The sequence below is a fragment of the Mustela erminea genome, chromosome 20 (genome assembly GCF_009829155.1).
Source record: "Mustela erminea isolate mMusErm1 chromosome 20, mMusErm1.Pri, whole genome shotgun sequence".
In the NCBI taxonomy this organism is placed as follows: Eukaryota; Metazoa; Chordata; class Mammalia; order Carnivora; family Mustelidae; genus Mustela; species Mustela erminea.
In genome coordinates this window covers 3369831-3390211 of record NC_045633.1, presented here as the reverse complement: position 1 = coordinate 3390211, position 20381 = coordinate 3369831, and the positions used below count along the sequence as shown (strand labels likewise).

Below are 20381 nucleotides of genomic sequence, written 5' to 3'. Positions count from 1 at the left end.
GTGTGTGTGTGTGTGTGTGTGTGTGTGTGTGAGAGAGAGAGAGAGAGAGAGAGAGAGACAGACAGAGAGGCAGAAAGAGACCCTGCAGGGGACTAGTGTGCAGGAATGACTGATAATGTAAGAATCTGCCCTCCTCATACTAGAGTCTGTGCATGTTTGTGTATATCTTTTTTTTAAAGATTTTATTTATTTATTTGGGAGAGAGACCCCATGAGCTGGGGGGAGGGGCAGAGGGAGAGGGAGAAGCAGGCTTCCCTCTGGGCAGGGAGCCCGATGTGGGGCTTGATCCCAGGACCCCAGATCATGACCTGAGCCGAAGGCAGACGCCTAACCGGCAGAGCCACCGGGCGCCCTGTTGGGGTACCTCTCTCTAGGTGTATGCGGGTCTTCTTTCCGATCTGTCATTTCTCCATCTGCTGTATGATCAGATTGATTGGTTGGAAAATCTGTTTAGTATTTCGTGCACCCCAAGCTGTGAAAGTCGGATCTAAATACAGGCACAGTGGGAAGCACTAATTAATTTATGATTGTACTTAACATCATTGAAGCTGGAGATCTTGATGTGGGGCTGCAGCTTCAGAGGAGAGATCTCAAGGACAACATGGAAGGCTCTGATTGAGGCGCTTGAAGAGGAGGCTGGCTGTCCTCCCGTCCAGGCCCGGCGCCGGGCAAAGGGGGCTTCTGGGCTGCGTTCTTGCCACCAAGAGGACAAGTTGCCTTCAGCAACCTCTCTTAGTCGCAGGCAAGTGCTTTGAGTGTTACCCCTCTAGCTGACCAGGTTCCTCGGATCAGTAGGAAGGAGCATGGACGTGTTATGTGCAAAAGCCAAGTTCATTTTAAGGATGCACGCGAGGTAAACATGGGGTGATCTCATCACGCGCACGGGTCCTAGGTGGCGTTCTCTGAGAATGTGTAGCACACGGGCTTCGTGCAGAATCAGCAGCACTCAGCAGCACTTGTGTGGGTCTCTGGGTCCGAAGGTCAAGCCCTGTGTCGGGCTCAGCGGGGAGTCGGCTTGGGGTTCCCTTCCTTTGTCCCTGTCCCCACTCGGGCTCTCAAATAAATAGGTTCGTTAAATAAACAAAAGGGCCCTAATCGCATTCATGAGAACCTCGCCCTCATTACTAACTGCTTCCCAAAGGCCACCCCCCCAACACCATCACACTGGCTGTGAGGGATAAGTGCATGAATTGGGGGGGCCGGGGAACACAGACATTCTGTCTACAGCAGCCTCATAAAGCACCAGCCCTTTTAATCCTCACAAAACAGGCTCTGCAATGGATCTTACTTATGATCTTCACTGTACAGTGAGGAATTGGAGGTCTTCCAGAGTCTTTTAGAGGCAGGACAGCAGAACCAGACCCCTGGAAGGCAGGTGGCAGGTGCGTCTGCTGCCAGCAGCTTGGGGGACATTCCCTGTAGGGACAGCACCAGGCTCAGGAGGCCCAGCCACAAACCGACAATTCAGTGGTACTCTAGGCAAGCAGGTGATGATGGGACCTCCAAGGGCTCAGGTGAGAGTCTTGAGAAGCAGGTGGAACAAAGCAAGGGGTGGTCCCAGGAAAGGCAAGACCGGAATGAAAACCTGGCGTACGGGTCCCCACCTTCACAGAGCGCCGCGTCTCGGTCACTCTGGGTTGCGGCGGCCCGCACGGCTAGAGGCCGCATAGGGGAGGCATAGCAAGGGGGGCTTGGATCGGCATCAGGATGCCGGTGAGCAGGAAGGAGGCTGGCAGCGTCCCAGGGGCAGGGCTGAGCCGTCGCACAGCTGGGAGCGCAGGGGGAGGCGGGGAGACTTGGCAGGCAGCCTTCCCGAGAGGACCCCCTCTCCTGTCACCGTCTGTTAAAATCGCGCGCGCGGGGCCCCGGTGCAGACATGCTGACACCTCCGTAATCATCATTTAATGGTGGCACCTGCCCTTTGAAACGCTGAGCCCGAGGAAAGAAAATACCATAAAACAGCCGGTGGAGGTTGGTACGTGAGGACCTGCCGTGGGGCGCTTTTGAACGTGTGTGAATAGCGTGGCGGAGAGGGGTGCTCTGGGCGGAAACCGCTGGCAGGGGCAGGTGAAGTGTGCTCCCGAAGCTCACGGATTCAAAGTCGGGGAGCATTCGTCTTAGAACCTCCAGGGCGGGATGGTCCAATAATAAAAGAGGGAGCGCTGGAGGGGCGGCTGTGAGGCAAGGGAGCTGCTGGAAGCCGAGGTCATAGGCAGACAGTGGTTTAGACTTCAGAACCATGCCTCCAACCCGTGGGCGTGAGGGGTATTACAAAGGACTTCCTGTCCCTGTAGATGCCACACATGAAGTAGAAACCAGATCAATAAAAATCTCATATAAACACACACGCACGCACACATCAAGCTGAATCATTTTAAAGGATTGCTTTCTGTCCATATGTGTTCTCTAGATCAAACCATTTGAACAAGTTCACTTCCATCCCATAGTGGGCTCACGGGTGCCAAAGACGGGTTGGTGCTGCGGAAGTCCGGGACAACAGGGAGAGAGAGAAGGGATGCCGACAGCAGATAAGGAGTTGGGGCAGGGCCTTTGTCTTACGCTGGCTCACCAACAGATTTGTTCCGCACCCACTGTGTGCTGCCTTCCACTAGCAGCAAGAAGCGCTAGGTACTGCTGCTCTCTGCCAGGATGCCTGATCACCTCTTCCTGTGAGCGAATAGATGTTACTCCCATTGAAAGAAGGTGGAACTGGGGACCAAAGACCATGGGTTTGCTCAGAGCAGGTGTGGTTTAGAGATGGAACCCCGAAGTTAAGCCCTTGGCCACCCCCCTTCGTCAGGATGAGCATGCACTTAGCAAAGCTTCTGAAGGGGGGGGGCTGGGGTTCAGCGGATCCTCCACCAGTGATTCCCACCCCGAAACTCACGCACGTCTGTGAGTTCTCAGAGACAAGGACAGACCTCTTAAACTAGTCTTACTATTTCAAAAAAAATGCCCACTTCTTCGGGGCAAGATCTTGCTCTTGGTTTTATCTCCCGATTCTAGCACAGTGTCTGGCAACACACAAATGGAGAGTTTTCTTTTGCTTTTTGGCTAAAATTTGTTTCAATACGGTGATCTTGGCTTTCTTCGGTGAAGAAACACTAATTGTGTAGGACTCTGATACAGGAAATAGTATGTTTGTTATTACTTGGATAAGTAGGTTCCAAAACTCAGATCCAGGACAGAGAAACAGCTATAGGATAAGAGATCAATATGGAAATCCAAGGGAAGGGCGCCTGGGTGACTCAGTTGCTTAAGCAACTGCCTTCGGCTCAGGTCATGATCCCGGAGTCACAGGATCGAGTCCCACATGGGGCTCCCAGCTCCACGGGGAGTCTGCCTCTGCCTCTGACCTTCTCCTCGCTCATGCTCTCTCTCACTTTCTCTCTCTCACTTTCTCTCTCAAATAAATAAATAAATAAAATCTAAAGAAAAAAAAATCCAAGGGAAGACCTTCAAACCTCTCGGATAGACTGGCATTTCTCCGCCCCCTGCAGAGGCAGTTGGGCACGCCTAGGACACACAGTCTTCTTCCGAGCTCCAGGGAAGTGCTGGGAGCCCTTAGTCTGCCAGGCCAGTTTCTCTTTGGGGCTTGATCCAAAAACACGCATGGTGGGACCTTAATAATCCATGTGACCAACTGCCGTCTACTGAGGGAGTGAAAACACCATTGGGTTCATTAAAACACACTAAACAAACAAACAACAAAAAACCGTGGCGTCGTGTCACTCGTGGGGGAGACTGACGACCTCTGAAAGCCTGTGTGTCAGCCTACTGTCCAACTGGAACTGGCCGGAAAGGGGTCTTCCTTTGTTCAGTTTGGGTTTGTCTTGTGTTGAGTCTCAGGCCCCAAAAGGATTTAGTGCATGTGGTGTCATTCACTTTTGATCTTCGGGGACAAGTGGTACCCCATGTGGTTCACGACACTTGGCAGTCCCCGAAGGGAGAAAGGAGCATCTGTTCCCAAGTAATTCTCCTCTCGGAGTGGGACATGTCCTCCTAGTCCCGTGCTTCCCCTTTCTGGTTCCTGGTGTCTGTGGACATCCTAGACTCTCACCTTATTTATGTGTGATGATGTCATCAAAAACGTGTCCCGTAGGACCCTGGGCTGCCTTCCAAAACACGTCAGGTGGCTCTGAATAATGACCAGTAGAGGACTTCTGTTCAGACTCGTCATATGGGTTTCAAGTCAAGTTTAATTTGTATTAGAATAAAAACCTTTCTTGAAACCCAAGGACCAAGGGACGTATGGTGGTGGTGATTGGCGTGGGGGGGGGGGGGGGTGAGGGTAGCAATGAATTCCCTGACTTTTCTTCCAGATGAGTCTCCCAGGGCAAAAACCAAAATAAACCAAAATTAACCAAACCAAAAGCCAAAAATAAACCAAAAACCAAGCTAATTTCTCCATAGGTCACTGTAGCTCGTCAATTATTAATAGATCATCCATCCCCATCTGCTTGGAGTCCCATAATCGCAGTCCCAAGGCCCTCAAGTTTAGCGAATGGCCGCAGTCTTGTGACGTCGGGAATATCAAAGCCATTAGGAGGAAGTTCCTTAGTATTTCTCTCCCGGATCCTACTCATGTCCCACCACATCTCAAGACCTTATCCACTGTTACGCTGGCGTTCTCTCGGGGTAAGCATGCCTACTGGACCTTCATTTCGCCACTGGAGGTTGATAGCCTGTCCCCTGCTGCAGGCTCTAGCTCCACACTGGACTGTCCACTCCTTATCGTATTTAAGAGTGGTGAGGACCACAGGCTCTGCTGGGTTTCAAATCCCAACCCTGCCACAGAGAAGCGGTGTGATCTTGGTGAAGGCACGGAACTTTTCCGGGCCTCAGTTGGTTCACTGAGAACATGGGGAGCAAGGGGGATCTCCCCTCTCTTCCTCTTCAGTATCGCTTCTGCTCTTACTGCCTCCCTGACAAAGACCGTCCTGAACCTTCTAATCCTAGAACAGCTGCACCTGCCTGGCCCAAACTTGAAAACAACAAAAATGCCTAAGACCTGGGTTTGCTCCCCCCACCCCCAACCATGTGGCCATGTGTCATTTAAAACTTTCCCCACTTTTATTTCCTGGTGACTGAAATTCTTTGTGTATCTTCAGACCCTCCTTCCTTCTCCTCCTCCTAACTCACTCCGTCCTTCCTTCTTGTCTGTATCTCCGCCCTCCCCTCTGACCTCCTGCATTCCTTGCTGCGTCTCTTCCTCCCTTCCTCTCCTCTGCCCACACTTCCCGTCTCCTCCTCCTCCTCCCCCCCCCCACCCGCTGTGGGCCTGCGGGAATGCAGCCAAGACTTGGTGGGGATCTCTTGGTTAGGAAGGAGACATCTGCCCACAACCGAGATGTCGCATCTGAACCACAGATCAAACTTAGGCTATCGAGACCTTCCCTTCAAAGAACTTCCTGTTGGTCCACGGAGGGCAGGTCCCAGGCAGGCTTAGTCATCAGTGTATACCCATCACCCAGTGCATAATAAGCACCAGTAAATACCCGATAGGATTAACGCAAGGAGTGTTACTAACATAGCCCTTTTTCATGGTCAGGTCCAGAGAGAAAATCCCTGTCCTAAATTCATTCAGCAAGCTAGTTGTTAAGTCTGAGCTATAACTCAAGATCCCTGCTTTCTGGGCTTCAACTTGATGGATAGGCATTTGGCCCCAGGGCAGCCTGCTTTTCTTGGGTCTTTATATAAGACTGGTAGTTTCCAAATGGTTTGAATATCCGCTTTCAGAGATTTCCAGGATTCCTGAATCCGGGCTTAAAAAGCACAGTGGACTTCCCAAGAGAACTGGGCAGCGCATAGTCTTGCCTGTGTGTCCTGGGACAGGGTTCACGGTCACCCTGGCTCTCCAGGTACACATCTCTCTAGCGGGTTCCGTGAATCCTATAGTATTTATGAGGTTTAAGCAGGACAACGTGGGGAAGCACTTTGTTTGGGGCTTGGCAAGCAGTGGGAGTCGATTGACTTCCTAAGTGAGTTCTTCCCCCAATGCGGAAGAAGTAGCCCTACCTCGTGCCCTTGCTCTAACCACCATTCTCTTGGGTTACAGTTCATCAGGAGGGCTCAGAAAATATTGCTAATTTATGCACCATTTGTTCCCCAGGAAAATGCATTTGGGAAAATGTGAGCTGCTCACATACCTCCAATTCAGGCAAGCCAAAGGCAAGCTTTGCCACTGACCCTTCCAGAGAGAATGGGCACTTTATATCTAACACGGGTGATTGCTTTCTCCCTCGGCGTTCATGATGGTATCCATTTGCTTCAATTGAGGAGTCCCCAGAGAGAGATATCACAAATTGAACGATGTAGCTTGATCTGGCAAGAATTTCTGGGGATTCTGGCCTGGGTTTCTGTAACTCCCCGTGGGAAGTCAGTGACAGCCCACCTTTACAACATAACATAATGAGGCTCAGTTTAACATTCAGCTTTGCCACCCAAGTGACCTTGGGCCAGTCCTGTAACCTTGCCTAGTCTCTCTAGTTGCGCTAAGCAACTGCGAGGAGGTCGGGCTGTCTGTGGTGCGAGACAGATCTGGGATGGAATTTCAACGCCACTTTTGTGACTTTGGGCAAACAAATCCATTTCACTGGGCCTCAGTTCCTGGATCTCTAGAATGGGAAGAACAGGTGCGTCACCTTAAGAGAGGTGTTGAAATGTTCACAGCTAACGTGTTGAGAACCTTCTCCATATAAGGGACTCTGTTCGATATTAACTTACTTCATCTTCATAAAATCCCTCTGAGATGGATCTCAGTAGTGCGATGCCCGCTTTCCAGATAATGAGACTGAGACACAGATCACCAGGGTTAAGTCATTCACCCAGGGTCACACAGCTAATAAGTAAGTGGATCCAGACTCGGAAAGTCTGGAGTCTGTGCGCTTAACCAGCGAGGCTGGAGAGTCCAGTGACTTGAAAGTGCTTAGAGAAGTGGGTCCAGCATCAGACTTTGGGTTCAGATCACAAAGCACAGCCGGGAGCGAGCCCTCCGTGACTGGTATGTGGTAACTTTGGTTATCGGTGTCTCTGGAGAGGCCCCCGGGCGCTGACCTGCGCTCACACTGGGCTTGTGCTCTGCAAAGCAGCCCCCACCTCCAGCAGGAGTGGGGCGGGGAGGGCGAGCATGTTGGATGGCGGCTTATAAACACTGGGGGCTCTGAGAGCAGATGTGTGATCTCGCAGAACGCTTCTTGCTTTAGGACTGTGTGTTGACGTTGATGTCACGGCTGCTCTGAGCACCCCAGATACTGTTAACGAGCTGTTCCAAGCCCAGATGCGGTGTTTTCTCACCATATGGTCCACACGGCAGTGCATGGTCTTTCAGGCAAGGATGGCACAGAACGCACTCACGCCGAGCCCTCCATGCGTGGAAAACCTACTTAGAGGGGCCGTGCCCTCTGAGCTGCGCCCCCGTTCTCACATCCAGGGATCAGCCTTTCCTGATTCATTCATGGATTCATCCGTCGACCCCAGACAGGGAGGGCGTGGCTGCCGTATGTGGCGGGCCCTGGGTTAGACCTGAGGGATACGGGGGTGAACAGAACGTTGTCTGCAGCTTTGAGGGACTGAGACTTAGCCGTGAAGGGCTGGGGGACAAATCCTGTTACCACCGTGTGCTAAGGTCTATGACACCGGTAGTTAGCAAGGACTATGGCAATGAAAAGGAATTTGGGAAGGAAGAAAGGACGGACGGACGGACGGATGGACGGACGGACTATAACTGGTGTGGAATCCGTTTCGGGAAGGGGGAGGGCTACTTCCCAGAGGCAGAACAGATTGCCCATACTGCCAATGAGATGGTCTCACCGTGTGTGCCCCCGTGCTAGACCCTTCTGCTCCCCTCTGCCTTCCCCGGCACTCCCTCTCGCTCCCTGTGGCACTGAGCACGGGGCGGGGCACTCACTGGCCATCTCCGAGATGCTTCGGGTAGAGATTAGAGATCCGTCACGTGTCTTGGCAGACTGTAGCAATTAGCCGGAGTGAAGGAGGTGACTGAGAAAGGCGCCCATCGTGAAGACCCAGCGCTGCGGTCTAAGAAGAGACGTGAGTGGCAGAGAACAAATGAGGAGAAAAATCCAGCAGCTGCTCTGGCACTAAAGGAAAAATAAACATGAAATAAGCAAACAACCGTATATGTGAAACCGTAAAAATCTGGTTAGGGCCCTGTACAAGTACCTATCTTCAGGTATTTGGGGCATCAAAATGCCTTGCTTGCTTAATATTTTCATAATGCGGCATGAATTTTATACTAAGAGACTGTATCTCTCCAGCTGAAACAGAAGTGGGACATGAGCATGTTCCTTGAACTTGGGCTGCATTCGTCTGTCAGCAGCCTCCAGGTCCGGAAGAGAGGTTGGTGGCGCGGGCGTGAGCGAGAACACCCCTTACCCCTCCCCCCGTTCTTTCTTCCGGTTGTTCAGTTTCGGGCCATGTGGTCAAATCGGAGTATTTCTTCCTTGTTTTTCTCTGAGCACTGCCATGCCGAAGGTCTTGTGGACCTGGTGTAGGTTTTAAAGACTCTGGCATTCCCCGGGTACCCTGCTAAGTGGTTTACCTGTGCTACAACATCTGAGCTTCGTGCTGATCCCAGAAGGGAGGGACTTGGCTTAGCCCTGTTTTTTTTGAGATGAGAAACCTGGGGCTCCTTGTGGGGTGAGGACACGTTCTAGAGGGTTTCCAGACTTCAGAGTAAATTCAGGTTGTGTCACCTCCGTGCAGGTGTCGTCAGGAGGTCTGCAGTCCTACACGTCTGACCCCAAAAGGCTCTGCGTTCCCGAGCCCTGCCCCACCAAATGAGACGGTTCAAATCTGGCGAGAGCCAAACAGGCACGTAGAGATGTTCAGACCACTTGGGAGAGGATGTGAGTCCAAGATGGGCATGACTATGGCTGGGGCGATCGCTTTGATCGGAAGACTTCTGGCCGTCCAGCCCTTACACGACAACCACAGCCAACTCTCTGTGAAGCTCTCTACCAGGCAGATTCCTCTTGCCGAATAAGAGTGCGTGCCAAGAAGGCTCAAAACCCAGTAGCAATTAATTATTGACAGAGCATGTGAATTAGAGATAAAAGAAAAGTCATTTTTTCTCCACACACGCGATAGTAAATAAATTTAATTATGGTGGGGGAAGCTAAGGGATCTTCGTCTGTATTAAGTTTTATTAGCTGAGACATTTAAAAGCATGTCATCACAACAAAGAGGTCTTGTGTAATCCTAAATAGACCACTTTGGTGCAGGGCTCAGAAGTGCACAGATTTAATGGAGCACATGGTGGCAGATGGCCGCTTACCAACAGGTACAACACGTTTGTCGGCGATTAACTTCGGTCTACCTGTGCCTGTAGCAAGTTGACTGTGTCCTAGGATCCCCAGCCTCTTTTAGCACTGATAGGCCTGCCACATTGGGACTGGGGGGCAACAGCATCAAGATCCCTTTAATGACTTGAGGCTCCCAAAAGGGACCAAGGCCACTCTGAAGGGGACACAGACGGAGGGGCAGGTGTGGGGATGCGCGCTGGGGAAGGACACCGAGAGACGTGGTGTGGGATCGGCCACAGGCTCCCTGGGCAAGCTCGGGAGGAGCTGTTACAGAACGTGGACTGGATCCGGGCCAAAAAAAACAAGCGACACACGGAGACCTTGGAGGACCAGAGGTTTATTTCACGCTAGCGGGTTCAGAAGAGCGTCATCTCTCGGTCTGAGCCCCGAGCACAGGCAAGAGGGGTATTTGATACATGTTTCCTTCCCTATCTGTGTCACTCTTACGGCTGGCCGGTGAGCAAGAGAAGTGTGCAATGGCCCTGGGGCCGGGACTGGGATTCCCCTTATGGTTGGGCCAGCCGCCTCAGAACACAGATTTTCCTTATCACTGCCCCCTTGGATGCCGCTTTAAACACCTGGTTGAGAGGGCGAGATCTTTATTATTTACGGGGCGGTAGGGAGTGAGGAGCAACGCGAGTCTGACCTTGGCGGTTTGTGCAGCGAGGAACCTGGTGAGGACGTTGAAAACACAAGGACCAAATGCCGCTGTGAGGAGGAGCGGGAGGAGGGGGCCGACGAGGGGGCCGGACCCCGGGACCCCTGTGAGAGGGAACCCCACAGTCGCGTGCTGGAGTGCCTCCCCCCAGGACTTACTCCTTCTTGCACCTGGGTCGGAGTTTCGGGGACCCCCCCGCAGGGCCGGGCTGAGCGAGGCCGGGAACACCGCCCTGAGCTGCTGAGCTGCCCCCGTACGGAAGCCCTGACATTTCCAGGCCGGTGGCGCCCAGGGAAGCTCCCGACACGGCCAGCAGGTGCACGAGAAGGGGAACGGCCCTGGGGGAGCGTCGGGGCGGCCAGACGTTTCCATGGACGCGGAGTGTGGCTCCGGGGGGACTGAGAGATCCGGCAGGAGGCGGACAGGCGAGCGTGATTGATTCTGGGGGGTGTCCGCGCCCCGCGGCCGGGTCGGGCAGGTTGAAGGCGGCAAGGAAGAGCGACACACCAGGTAGCAGAAGACCGGGCCTGGCCGGGGTCGGTGAAGCTGTAGTGAAACGCGCTTAGGAGTAGACGGCGGACGGCCAGCGCAAGTGGGGGCCACGACCTTAGCTGGAGGGCGCCGTCGTGGCTAGTCCGTCCCCAGGGGACAGGTAAGGGCAGGACAACACCCTAGGGTCACCCGATCAACAACAGCATGGCAAGTCTCTGCGGGAAAGCCCAACCAGAAGGGGCAGCAGTGTAGAGTCTGACCCCGGGAGGACGGACGTGGTGCCGGTGGGAACCCCGAACCAGGCACACAGGGGTCCGTCCGCCGGTGGGGTCTGGTCAGAGGCGAAGCCTCAGCAGGTCTGGGGGCTTTGGCCGGACCTTCCACTGGTGCGGCTTCTCGTCCGCCTGATGGGCTTTTCCACTCTGGAGTGGTGGACCCCGGGGTGACACCAGAGATCTTAAGGACAGAAGGCGTGGTGAGCACCACAGAGTGAGGCGCTGTCCACTGTGGTCGGAGGGGGTCCCTTTTCCTGTCTCTGACCCGGACTGAGTCTCCGGCCTCGAAGGGGTGCACTGGGACACTAAGGAGATTGGGGCCGTTCAGTGGTGCACCGTTGTCATTTATTTGGGGCGGCCCCCGGGGCCTGAAGTTGTCTTTTTCTCTTTATCTCCAATCTGATGTGACTTTTCTGGAAGGCGCCCCAGACACGGAGTTTGGAAGTGGAGTAACCAAGCGTCCCGGGGTGCCGCGGACCCGCAGGGGGCCAAGCATAGACCGGCCACGGGATCCTGCAGGATTGCTATATCCTCTGGAAGTCAGACTTCTGTTCCCTTCTTTGTTGGGGTAGCTTTTCCTGCGGCAGCGAGGAGGGCCCTCTCCCTGTACACGGCCCGCTGGACAGGCCCAGGAGCAAAGGTGGGGCGGGCGTCAGTGTGGACGCTGACCCGCTGGCCTTCACTGCAGGTGCGGGCTCGGACGAAGGCACGGAGTGCAGCCCGCTGTGCCGACCGTCCCGCTGCGAATGCTTTAGCCTCTAGGACTCAGTGGTCGTGGTCACTGCACAGCCCGCTTCTCGGGCACCTTGTTGTAGACAACTGCCACCGTCGCTGAACTGCGTGAGCTCTGGATTCTTCACGGCTCCATCCCGTGATCTGGACGCTCGCGCAGACTTCATCAGTTCCTCGGAGCCGCTGTGCTCTGGTCGCCCCTCTTCCGTGGGGAGAAAGGTTGCTGGGGTTAATGTCCTCACCGACTCAAGGGTGACCCGTGGGTTCTCGCAGAGGAGCCCTTGGTACTGTGCAGGCCGAGAGCTGGGCAGGAAGCGCTGCCCCTGGGTCTTCGTGAGGGTCCAACTGCAGGAGGGAGCTTGAGGTTAAGATCTTGTCCCGGAGAGCTTGTCTGCGTCCCGAGTAGGCCTGTGGCTGCGAGCGCCCTGCGGGGTCCGGTCGGTTTCACAGATACGTACCTGGCCGGTGTCGGGGCCCAGCAGTCCGGGTGAGTAACCACGCGCTGCTTGATCATGGACACAGAGATTCGAGGGTTTTCGATGTTTGGGAGGCCCAGGGCTGGAGCCCAGCTCAGGACAGCCTTCATCCCCGTGAGGGCTGCTTCTGCCTTCTCAGTCCGGGCAGGGGGTTCTTGATTCAGTCCCCCTAAGGGATTACAGCAGGGTGCTGCTGTTGCCGAGAACCCCGGAATCCAGATGCGGCACAGTCCTGTAGCCCCGCAGGAGTTCTCGTCGGCCCTTTTTCATCTGGGGCTGTGGCAAGGGGGTGATGACTTTTTTCTCTCTTGACCTAGGCTTTTTCCCCCTTGGGTAAGGAGGAAACCAAGGTAATGGACCTGTTGACAGATTAGTGTCTTCTTCCATGAGGCTCAGTATCCCGAGTCTGACAGGAGCTCTCAGAGGGCCTTTGCGCCTTTTGTGCTGTCTTCTTGTGCGTCCACATCCTGGAGGAGGTGCATGGATTTGGGCCCACTGGGTGCAGGGAGACAGCTGCCTTGTTGATGGCCCGCAGGTCTCGGGCTGGTCGATGTCCCCTGCTGGCTTCATAACTGGCATAACTGGGTATTCCTGGCCGACTGGCACTCGATCAGGGTACCTGCGCCTTTAAGTCTGGCCAGATGTTCTCGAATACCAGTCTTAGCTTTTTGTCAGAGGGGGCATTGCCTTTGCCTCTGGGGTAGGGCTCCCGGGATCAGTTAGCAATGATAGGGACTGATTCTGGGCGAGTCCAGTTGGGTTGTCTTCAGCCCCTACTGTAGGTGAACCTGAACTCCGGCAGGCCACTTGGCCGGGCCTGGGCACGGAATAGCCTCCCGTTTTTTTTTTGGTGTGGTAATCGCTAGTACTAGAGACCTGCTCTCCTTGTGCCTTGGGTTTAATCGGAGGCTGGTATGCTCAGTGGGCTCAAACTTTATCTGAGCCCCAAGCCTGGAGAGTAGATCTCAGCCCAGGAGCAGGGTGGGGTAATCCGGTAGATAAAGGAATCCAGGTCAGACCTTGTGGCCCCCGAATTTACACTGACAAGCCTGGCCCAAGGGCTGCTGTATCACCCATGTCCCCGTGGCCCAAGGATGGCTGCAGTCCTTTTGCTGAAGGGGCCACTGTGGAGATGACAGCAGAGTGCTCGGGCCCAGTATGAACCATGGAAGTCACTGGTTGGCCCCTATTTTTATTCTGACCGTGGGCCCCCGGGGGCCGAGGAGGCGGCGGCTCAGTTCCCCTCAGTCTTCCCCAAGGCCTATAAGGTCCCCTTGTCTTTACCGGAGGCACATTGATCCCTGGCCAAGGAGGGCTCTGGCTTTTCCCCCCTTTCAGTGGTTGGGGCCTCTCCGCCTTACAGACCTGCCAACGGGGCCACTCTGAAATCCCTTTCCCAGAATGAACAGGTGGCCCGTGTGTCCCTCTGAGGGGGTCGGTGGTGGAGAAAGGTTGATGATACAGCATGGAATGGTGGGGCTGGGCTGTCCTGTCTTTACTGTGCCTCTCGGGGTCTCGCTTCTCTTGGACCGGCATTTGGAGGGTACTTGGCCCGGCTTGGGGTGCAGCCTGGCTGCTGGTCCCAAACAAAGTGGACCCTCTGGGCCTGGAGCACAGTGAGACCAACGGCAGTGGAGTGTCTGGAACTGGGGGGGCACGTGTAGGAGCCTTCGGGGCATATGGAGGGGCAGGGGCAGGTTAGCCGTGGGGTCTCCGGCTGGGGTCTGTGGAGCAGGGGCTTCTGCCAGTCTTTCTGGGCCGCTCGGATGAGGCCATTAAGACCCTGGCCTGTCCCTGCCTGTTGCAAGGGGAGGGTGCTGGGCAATTCCTAGCCAGGAGTCAATGTGCAGAAACTGGTCGTGGTGTCCTGGTTCTCCTGTTACAAGTTGTCACACCCGACGATCCGTTGGGACATCCAGTGTCCCTTCTGAAGGCCAGCCGACATTAAAGGTGGCCCTTCTAACTCAGTTTGCCGGGATGCATCTTAACTGCATAGTCTCTGAAAACCCCTTCCTGAAATGTTGACCATACAGTCTAGGACCGTAGGTTTCTCTGCCCTGATCCCGTCGTGATGTCCCGGTATGCGGTGGCGCACAGACACACAGAGGGTGGCTGCCCCTGCTGAGGACAGACCGGTCAGATGCCCGCCTGTCCGCCCTCCTTGGGGGCCTCTTGGCCATAGGGAGTCCGTGTAAACTGCAGACTGGCACCCCGAAGGGCTCGCCATAGAGCCTATGAGGTCACCAGGGAAGCAGGTCGGGGCCCACTCAGACTCCGTAGTCTCAAGACCGTGGAGCCACAGAATCAGCCCCTCTGACAAGCCGGGTCAAACCGCTTGTCCCCTCACGCAGCCACACCGAAGCTATCACAGTCCCTCCCTGTCCCAGGAGGCCCTGACCTGTGAATTCCTTTCGGAAGTTCCTTTCTGTCCTCTCTTTCGGGGGTTTCTGACCTGAGGGACCTCCCTCCCTGGGAAGTCCTGCCTGTGAGACCTTGGAGGTCTCCTGGAGGTGATCGGTCTCCCCTCCCCCCCTCCATGGGTGGGTCTGACTGGTCCTATGGCCCCGGGCCTTACTGGAATCCGGCGTCGGGACCAGGTCCTCCCCTGCCAAGTCTCCTGGAGTCCACTGGAAACAGTGGCTTGGGGCCCGTCGGAGGCGACCAGGTGGGAGACTGCCGAAGATAAGACAGGCCTCGCCTGCTCCGTTCCGACCCCTCGTCCCATCATCGTCATGGCCCCCAAACCAGTAGCAACAATGGGCCAGTGCGGTTGGATTTCCCGGTCAGGGAGCCAAATGTTACGGAACGCAGACCAGATCCTGGCCAAAAAACTGGAGCGGCCTCGGAGACCTTGGAAGACCAGAGGTTTATTTCATGCTCGCGGGCCCAGAAGAGAGCAATCTCTCACGGCCTGAGCCCCGAGCACCGGCAAGGGGGGTGTTAGGTACGTTTTGACTTCCATCTCTGCCACTCTTGTGGCTGCGGCCAGCAAGGCAGGGGAGAGTCTGCAGTGGCCCTGGGGCCGGGACTGGGATTCCCCTGCTGGATCCGTCGGCCCCCTCAGAACACAGATTTTCCTCATCAGAGCAAGGTCAGGAAGAATCCGTTTCTAGAACCAGACCCATGCTAGGTGGGTTCACACTGTATGTAGTTCTTGTTCTGAACTTGCTTTAGGATTTTACAGAGGAGAGTAGAGGGACGTGACTGTGCTGGGTCGGGTCATGAAGCTTATCTGGGTCCTGTCTCTGGGCTTCTTTCCTTCACTTGCACAGCGATGGCCTTTGGACCAGGTCAAGGCTCAGCATAGGTTTTCCTAAAGGGCCAGTGAGTAAATACACTTGGTTCTGTGTGTCTTCAAGCCCCTGGTGCAGCTACTCAGCTGCGCTGTTGTCACACCGAAGCACCCAGGGACAGTAAGGAAGTGTGGCTATGTTCCAGGGGAGGTTTATTTATGGGCATGGAAATCTGAATTTCTTACTTTCATGCATCACAAAATGTTATTATTATTATGTTGGGTTTTTTCCCCATCCGTTTAGAGATTAAAAACCAGACTTAGCATCTAGTCATACCAAAAAAAAAGAGAGAGAGAGAGAGAGGCAGGGAGTAGTTGGCCAACCCCTGGTCTAGATAATCTTTGAGTTCTTGGGACTCTCAAACATTCTCCAAAAGCTGCTACGACACTAGTAATACCCTTGACTTATTAAGCTCTTGCACGTGCCCAATTCTGTGCTAAATGCTTTACAAGTGTTATCTCCCTTAATCCTCATTCTGCAGTGTGAAGCAAGTACTGTCATTACCCCTGCTTCAGAGATTACACCAAACTCATACACGGAGAAATTAAGAGTGTATTTTGGTTGGACGTTAACTAGTAGGAGATAGGGCAGCACTCCAACCCAGGTGTACGAGGTTCCCGAGAATGGCGGCGGAAGCCTTCTGCTGCCTTTCCTGACCAGACCATAATCAGAGCCTTAGTGGGACAGAGTTAGAAAGAATCCTTGGGATTTATCTGCGAATTTTCTGTTGTAGCTGCCCACGCAGCTCCGGCGGTCGCCCGTCGTGCGCGAGTGGTCGAAGCGGTTCTGGAGGGGGTGACGGCTCTTTCCTTTTTCTCCTCTTCCAGAAACGTGATGCCCAAGACTCTGGACGGGCAGGTAACCATGGAGAAGACGCCGAGTTACTTTGTGACCAGCGAGGCCCCCAAGCGCATCCACGCCATGGCCAAGGACATCAAACTGATCGTGGTGGTGCGGAACCCCGTGACCAGGGCCATCTCGGACTACACCCAGACGCTGTCCAAGAAACCCGAGATCCCCACCTTTGAGGTGCTGGCCTTCAAAAACCGGACCCTAGGGCTGATCGACGCCTCCTGGAGTGCCATCCGGATAGGGATCTACGCTCTGCACCTAGAAAACTGGCTCCAGTATTTCCCGCTCTCCCAAATCCTCTTTGTCAGCGGAGAGCGACTCATAGTGGACCCTGCTGGGGAAATGGCCAAAGTCCAGGATTTTCTAGGCCTCAAGCGTGTCGTGACTGAAAAACATTTCTATTTCAACAAAACCAAGGGGTTCCCTTGTCTAAAGAAGCCGGAAGACAGCAGTGCCCCAAGATGCTTAGGCAAGAGCAAAGGTCGGACTCATCCGCGCATCGACCCCGATGTGATCCACAGACTGCAGAAATTCTACAAACCCTTCAACATGATGTTTTACCAAATGACTGGTCAAGATTTCCAGTGGGAACGGGAAGAGGGTGACAAATGAGGTTAGAGAAGCAGAGGGAAGGCTAGTGAGTAGTCAAGGAGGCTTCTTCCCTGAGTCCTGAAATCCCCCCAGCGGAGTCTGTAGCCTCAGCCCCACTGGAGTGCCAAGTAGATCCCTCCCCGCCCCGCCCTCTGGCCACCCGGGATCGCTTCCAATGCTGTAGGCTTAGGCAAAGGGATGGATCCCATGGCATCCTCATGGAGGCACTGGGTTTGCCAGGGCAGGGCATCTGGTTGACCAGATGGCCACCAGGAGCCACAGTTAATTCTTGTCTTCTGCTAATTCTGAAGACAGGTTAAATAGCCGTCAAGGTCAGAGACCATGCCAGGAATGTTTCTTTAAGTGATTAAAAAAAAGAAAGAAAGAAAAGAGGAAGGAAGGTCTACTTTGGCCACTGCAGGAGCCCAAGTCCTAGCCCTGCCTTTGGCACAGCCTCTTCTGTACAAACCTTCGCTTTGGCCTCTCTCCAGAATGCTACTTGTGGCTGAGTGCTCCAGGACTCCTAGGGAGCAAGGTCCTTTTTCTCTGCGGTGTCTCTAGCCTCCTCCTTCAAGGTCTCATCCCACAACCCTTTGACGTCCCTCCTCCCCTTATGAAGGCAGAGGCATGCACGGTCCTCACCGGAAAACAAAACAAGAAACAAAAAAAATAAAAGCTGACACCTTTAGAAGCCTTCTTTCCAAGAGCCCTCCAAGGAGGGTCCTGGGCTGTGTGAAGCTTGGCATAGGCCCTCACGAAAGAATCAGGCCTACGTGCCTGTCCTCGGGGCCATGTGATTGCCTTTGAGTTCTGAGCCCTGTGGTTGGTAGAGATAAGTGTTATTTCGGGGGGTGACAATGAAGGCCAGATCTTTTGATGGGAGGTCTTCGTATGTGACGACCCTCACCACCACAGCTCTGAGGAAGGCTTTTGGGGTGGGCTCTGTCCCTTGTGGTCCTGAGAGGCGCAAGGACCAGAGAGTTGGCATGTCTTCCGTTATGGGTAATCCTGAGCAACACAGCCAACAGGGGATCTTGTTTGTCCCGTGTCCCCCTCACGGTCATCTGATGCTTCCCTTACTCTCTTCGGAGATGGCACAATGAGGCAGTGACCGAGTGTCGACCCCATCCGGGGCCGGTCTTCTCATCCAGCCTGCGGCTGCGGGGGAGGGCCGGGGCTGTCTGCGGACACCCCCACTAAGGGCTGCTGAACCACGTGTCCCTTCCCGTTACTTTGATTTGATTAAAAGGCCGCCTTTGACACCAAGCGCTTGTTCACAGATCTCTAAAACCAGGAACTGTTCCAGTAAATTTGGAAATCTGTATGAGTGGGGGGAGCTAAGTCTGTTCACCTGTCATTAAACTCATTTCTCCCGCTAAATGAAAACTGTGTTGTTATAAAGCTTCATGCAACCCGACTGATGGGCTTCGATGGTGTGTTTGTATGGGTCACCCCCAACCCCCGCCGCACCCTCACATTCCAGGACGATCCCTTCTGCTCCCCGGGCGGCCAGAAAGCCCCAGGTTAGAGAATCTTCCAGGGGCTTCTATCTGCACGGCTGGATAATCCTCCAAACAGCACAAAGGAAGTGACCCGAAGGAGTGCCGCTTTCCCTTAACTAATCCCAGCAAGCGGCGGACGGGTACGCTAGACTCCAACAGCCTTCCACATGATTTTTGTCAGGTAAGAAAGTGGTCTTTGAACCAAAGGCAACGAATATGCCTTCACCACCAAAGCAAAAGAAGACACACACAGGCACCCACGAACCCATCTCTTTGAAGGAAGACAGGGCCCGGTGGTTCAGAACAGTTCTGGGGGCTGATGGGGGCCTCCTTCCCCTCAGGGGCAGCTGTGGGGTTTCTCGGGCTACAGCTTCCGGACCATCACCCCTGACCACACTTCCTGTGGAATCCAGAGCTCCGGGACGGAGTTGAGGCACCTGTCCTTTCAAAAACATTCTTACGGGAGCTGGGAGCAGGTCTTGCTTGTGTCTGTCTTTGCCCTGGCATCTCGGTCTTGCCCTCTTGTGTTCCTATGTGGGGATTGCTCCCAAGAGACGTGGCCCCCAGAGTCACGGCTTCCTGGGACAAACATGGTCTCTTTTTGTGGGGGCAGAGCTCAGTGGGAACTAGGTAAGGGGTGATCTCACAATGTAGACAGTCAAAGAAGCATCTGGTTCCAAGAAGGCTTTAAAGATATTTTTCTACCAGCTAAGAAGGACCATTACACCAGCCTAGCCTCACCCTCACCTCCTCTAACCCAGGTGGACGCACACTGGCTCAGCCCCTCAATTACACTCACTTTCCGCTTTGCATCTCCGGGGCTGTCTCTCCGTCCCCATAAACCCGGAACATCGACACCTTAAGTGCTGCTTAAAAAGCAGCCTAGTCATTACGGGTCTTCAAGTAAATATGAGAAGCAAATCCATTTTTAATAGGGTGAGCCGACTTCATAGGCCATACTCACAATAAAACGGGGAACCTCCCCGCTCCCCTTAAAGTATATAAAATCTCGCGTCTAGCAGCAGGCTTAAATTTAAATTCTCCAGAGAAATCAGGCAGAGGCCGAAGCCTTGAGAGCTTGACGGCTTTTGTCTTAAGGGTCTGTATGGCTGTATGGTTGAGAGCTCATGGTTTGGAAAAGAAATGCAAACCTGACATGCTTAAGGTCTATTTCCTGCAGTGCCTACTCTGGCTTGATCCTCGTGGCTCAGAGTGAGCCGGTAAACCGTGTCCCCTTCAGTGGGTGAACTTGACAAAGGAATTACTTCTTCTCCAGAAAAGCTAAGTCAACCCGCTAAAAGAGTCAGGTTAATAATACCTCCGCCCTATTTAAACGTGAGCATTGCAACTCACAGGAGATTGAGTTTTGTATTTGATTTCAATTAGCAAAGCATAAATCATATTTAATTTTCTATTCCCCTCTTTCCCCTCGAATGGCTGATTCACAGCTCTGGAAAGGCCGCTGCGCGTGGTTCGGAGGAGAAAAGGAGAATTCATTCCTCCCCATAGTGTAGCTGTCCGCGTCCCATAGTCATCGCTGCTGGCCAGTATTCTTCTGTACCCGAAACCTATGAAAGCCGTGGCCTTGCCTCTTAGACCTACCAGCTCAGGGCAAACAGCAATAATAGCAGAAGCACTGGGCAGCCTCGCTTATCTTCCTTTCGACCGTAGACGCAAACCACGACTTCAGTCTGATCCCGTTTCTTACCTTTACTGTGCCTGCTCGTCTGACCACCCTCGGCCCCGTGAGTCCCTGAAGAAAATCTCTGCCTCACGGCTGTCAGAGACGTGGCTGGGGTCTGTCCTGGTCTCTCTGTGTGTCTTGGACAAGTGTCATTGGCTGTCTAAGCCTTAGTTTTCATATCTCTAAAATGGGTATACTTAATCCCTACCCCACCAACTGCTCAGAGTCTCTTTGGTGGTCAAAGTGAATGGCTGCATGGAGGGCATTCGAAAACAATGAAGGGGGCGCCTGGGGGGCTCAGGGGGTGAAGCCTCTGCCTTCGGCTCAGGTCGTGATCCCAGGGTCCTGGAATCGAGTCTCACATCCGGCTCTCTGCTCAGCAGGGAGCCTGCTTCCTCCTCTCTCCCTCTCTGCCTGTCTCTCTGCTACTTGTGATCTCTGCCTGTCAAATAAATAAAGTCTTTGAAAAGAGTGAAGGGCTTGAATGACACAGTGGATAGTGA

At 54.0% G+C, this 20381-nt stretch overlaps 1 protein-coding gene across 2 annotated transcripts in view; it reads left to right on the top strand.

Moving 5' to 3' along the window:
- HS3ST4 (heparan sulfate-glucosamine 3-sulfotransferase 4) overlaps positions 1-17349 on the top strand; it is a 388226-nt gene extending 370877 nt beyond the window's left edge. The window contains exon 2 of one of the 2 annotated variants that reach the window (XM_032328419.1): positions 16077-17349. In XM_032328419.1, coding sequence (XP_032184310.1) covers positions 16077-16713 — 637 coding nt within the window. In that variant the 3' untranslated portion in view covers positions 16714-17349. The remainder of the gene's footprint in view (positions 1-16076) is intronic. The other variant, XM_032328420.1, reaches the window with a different exon arrangement.
- Positions 17350-20381: the final 3032 nt, after the last annotated feature.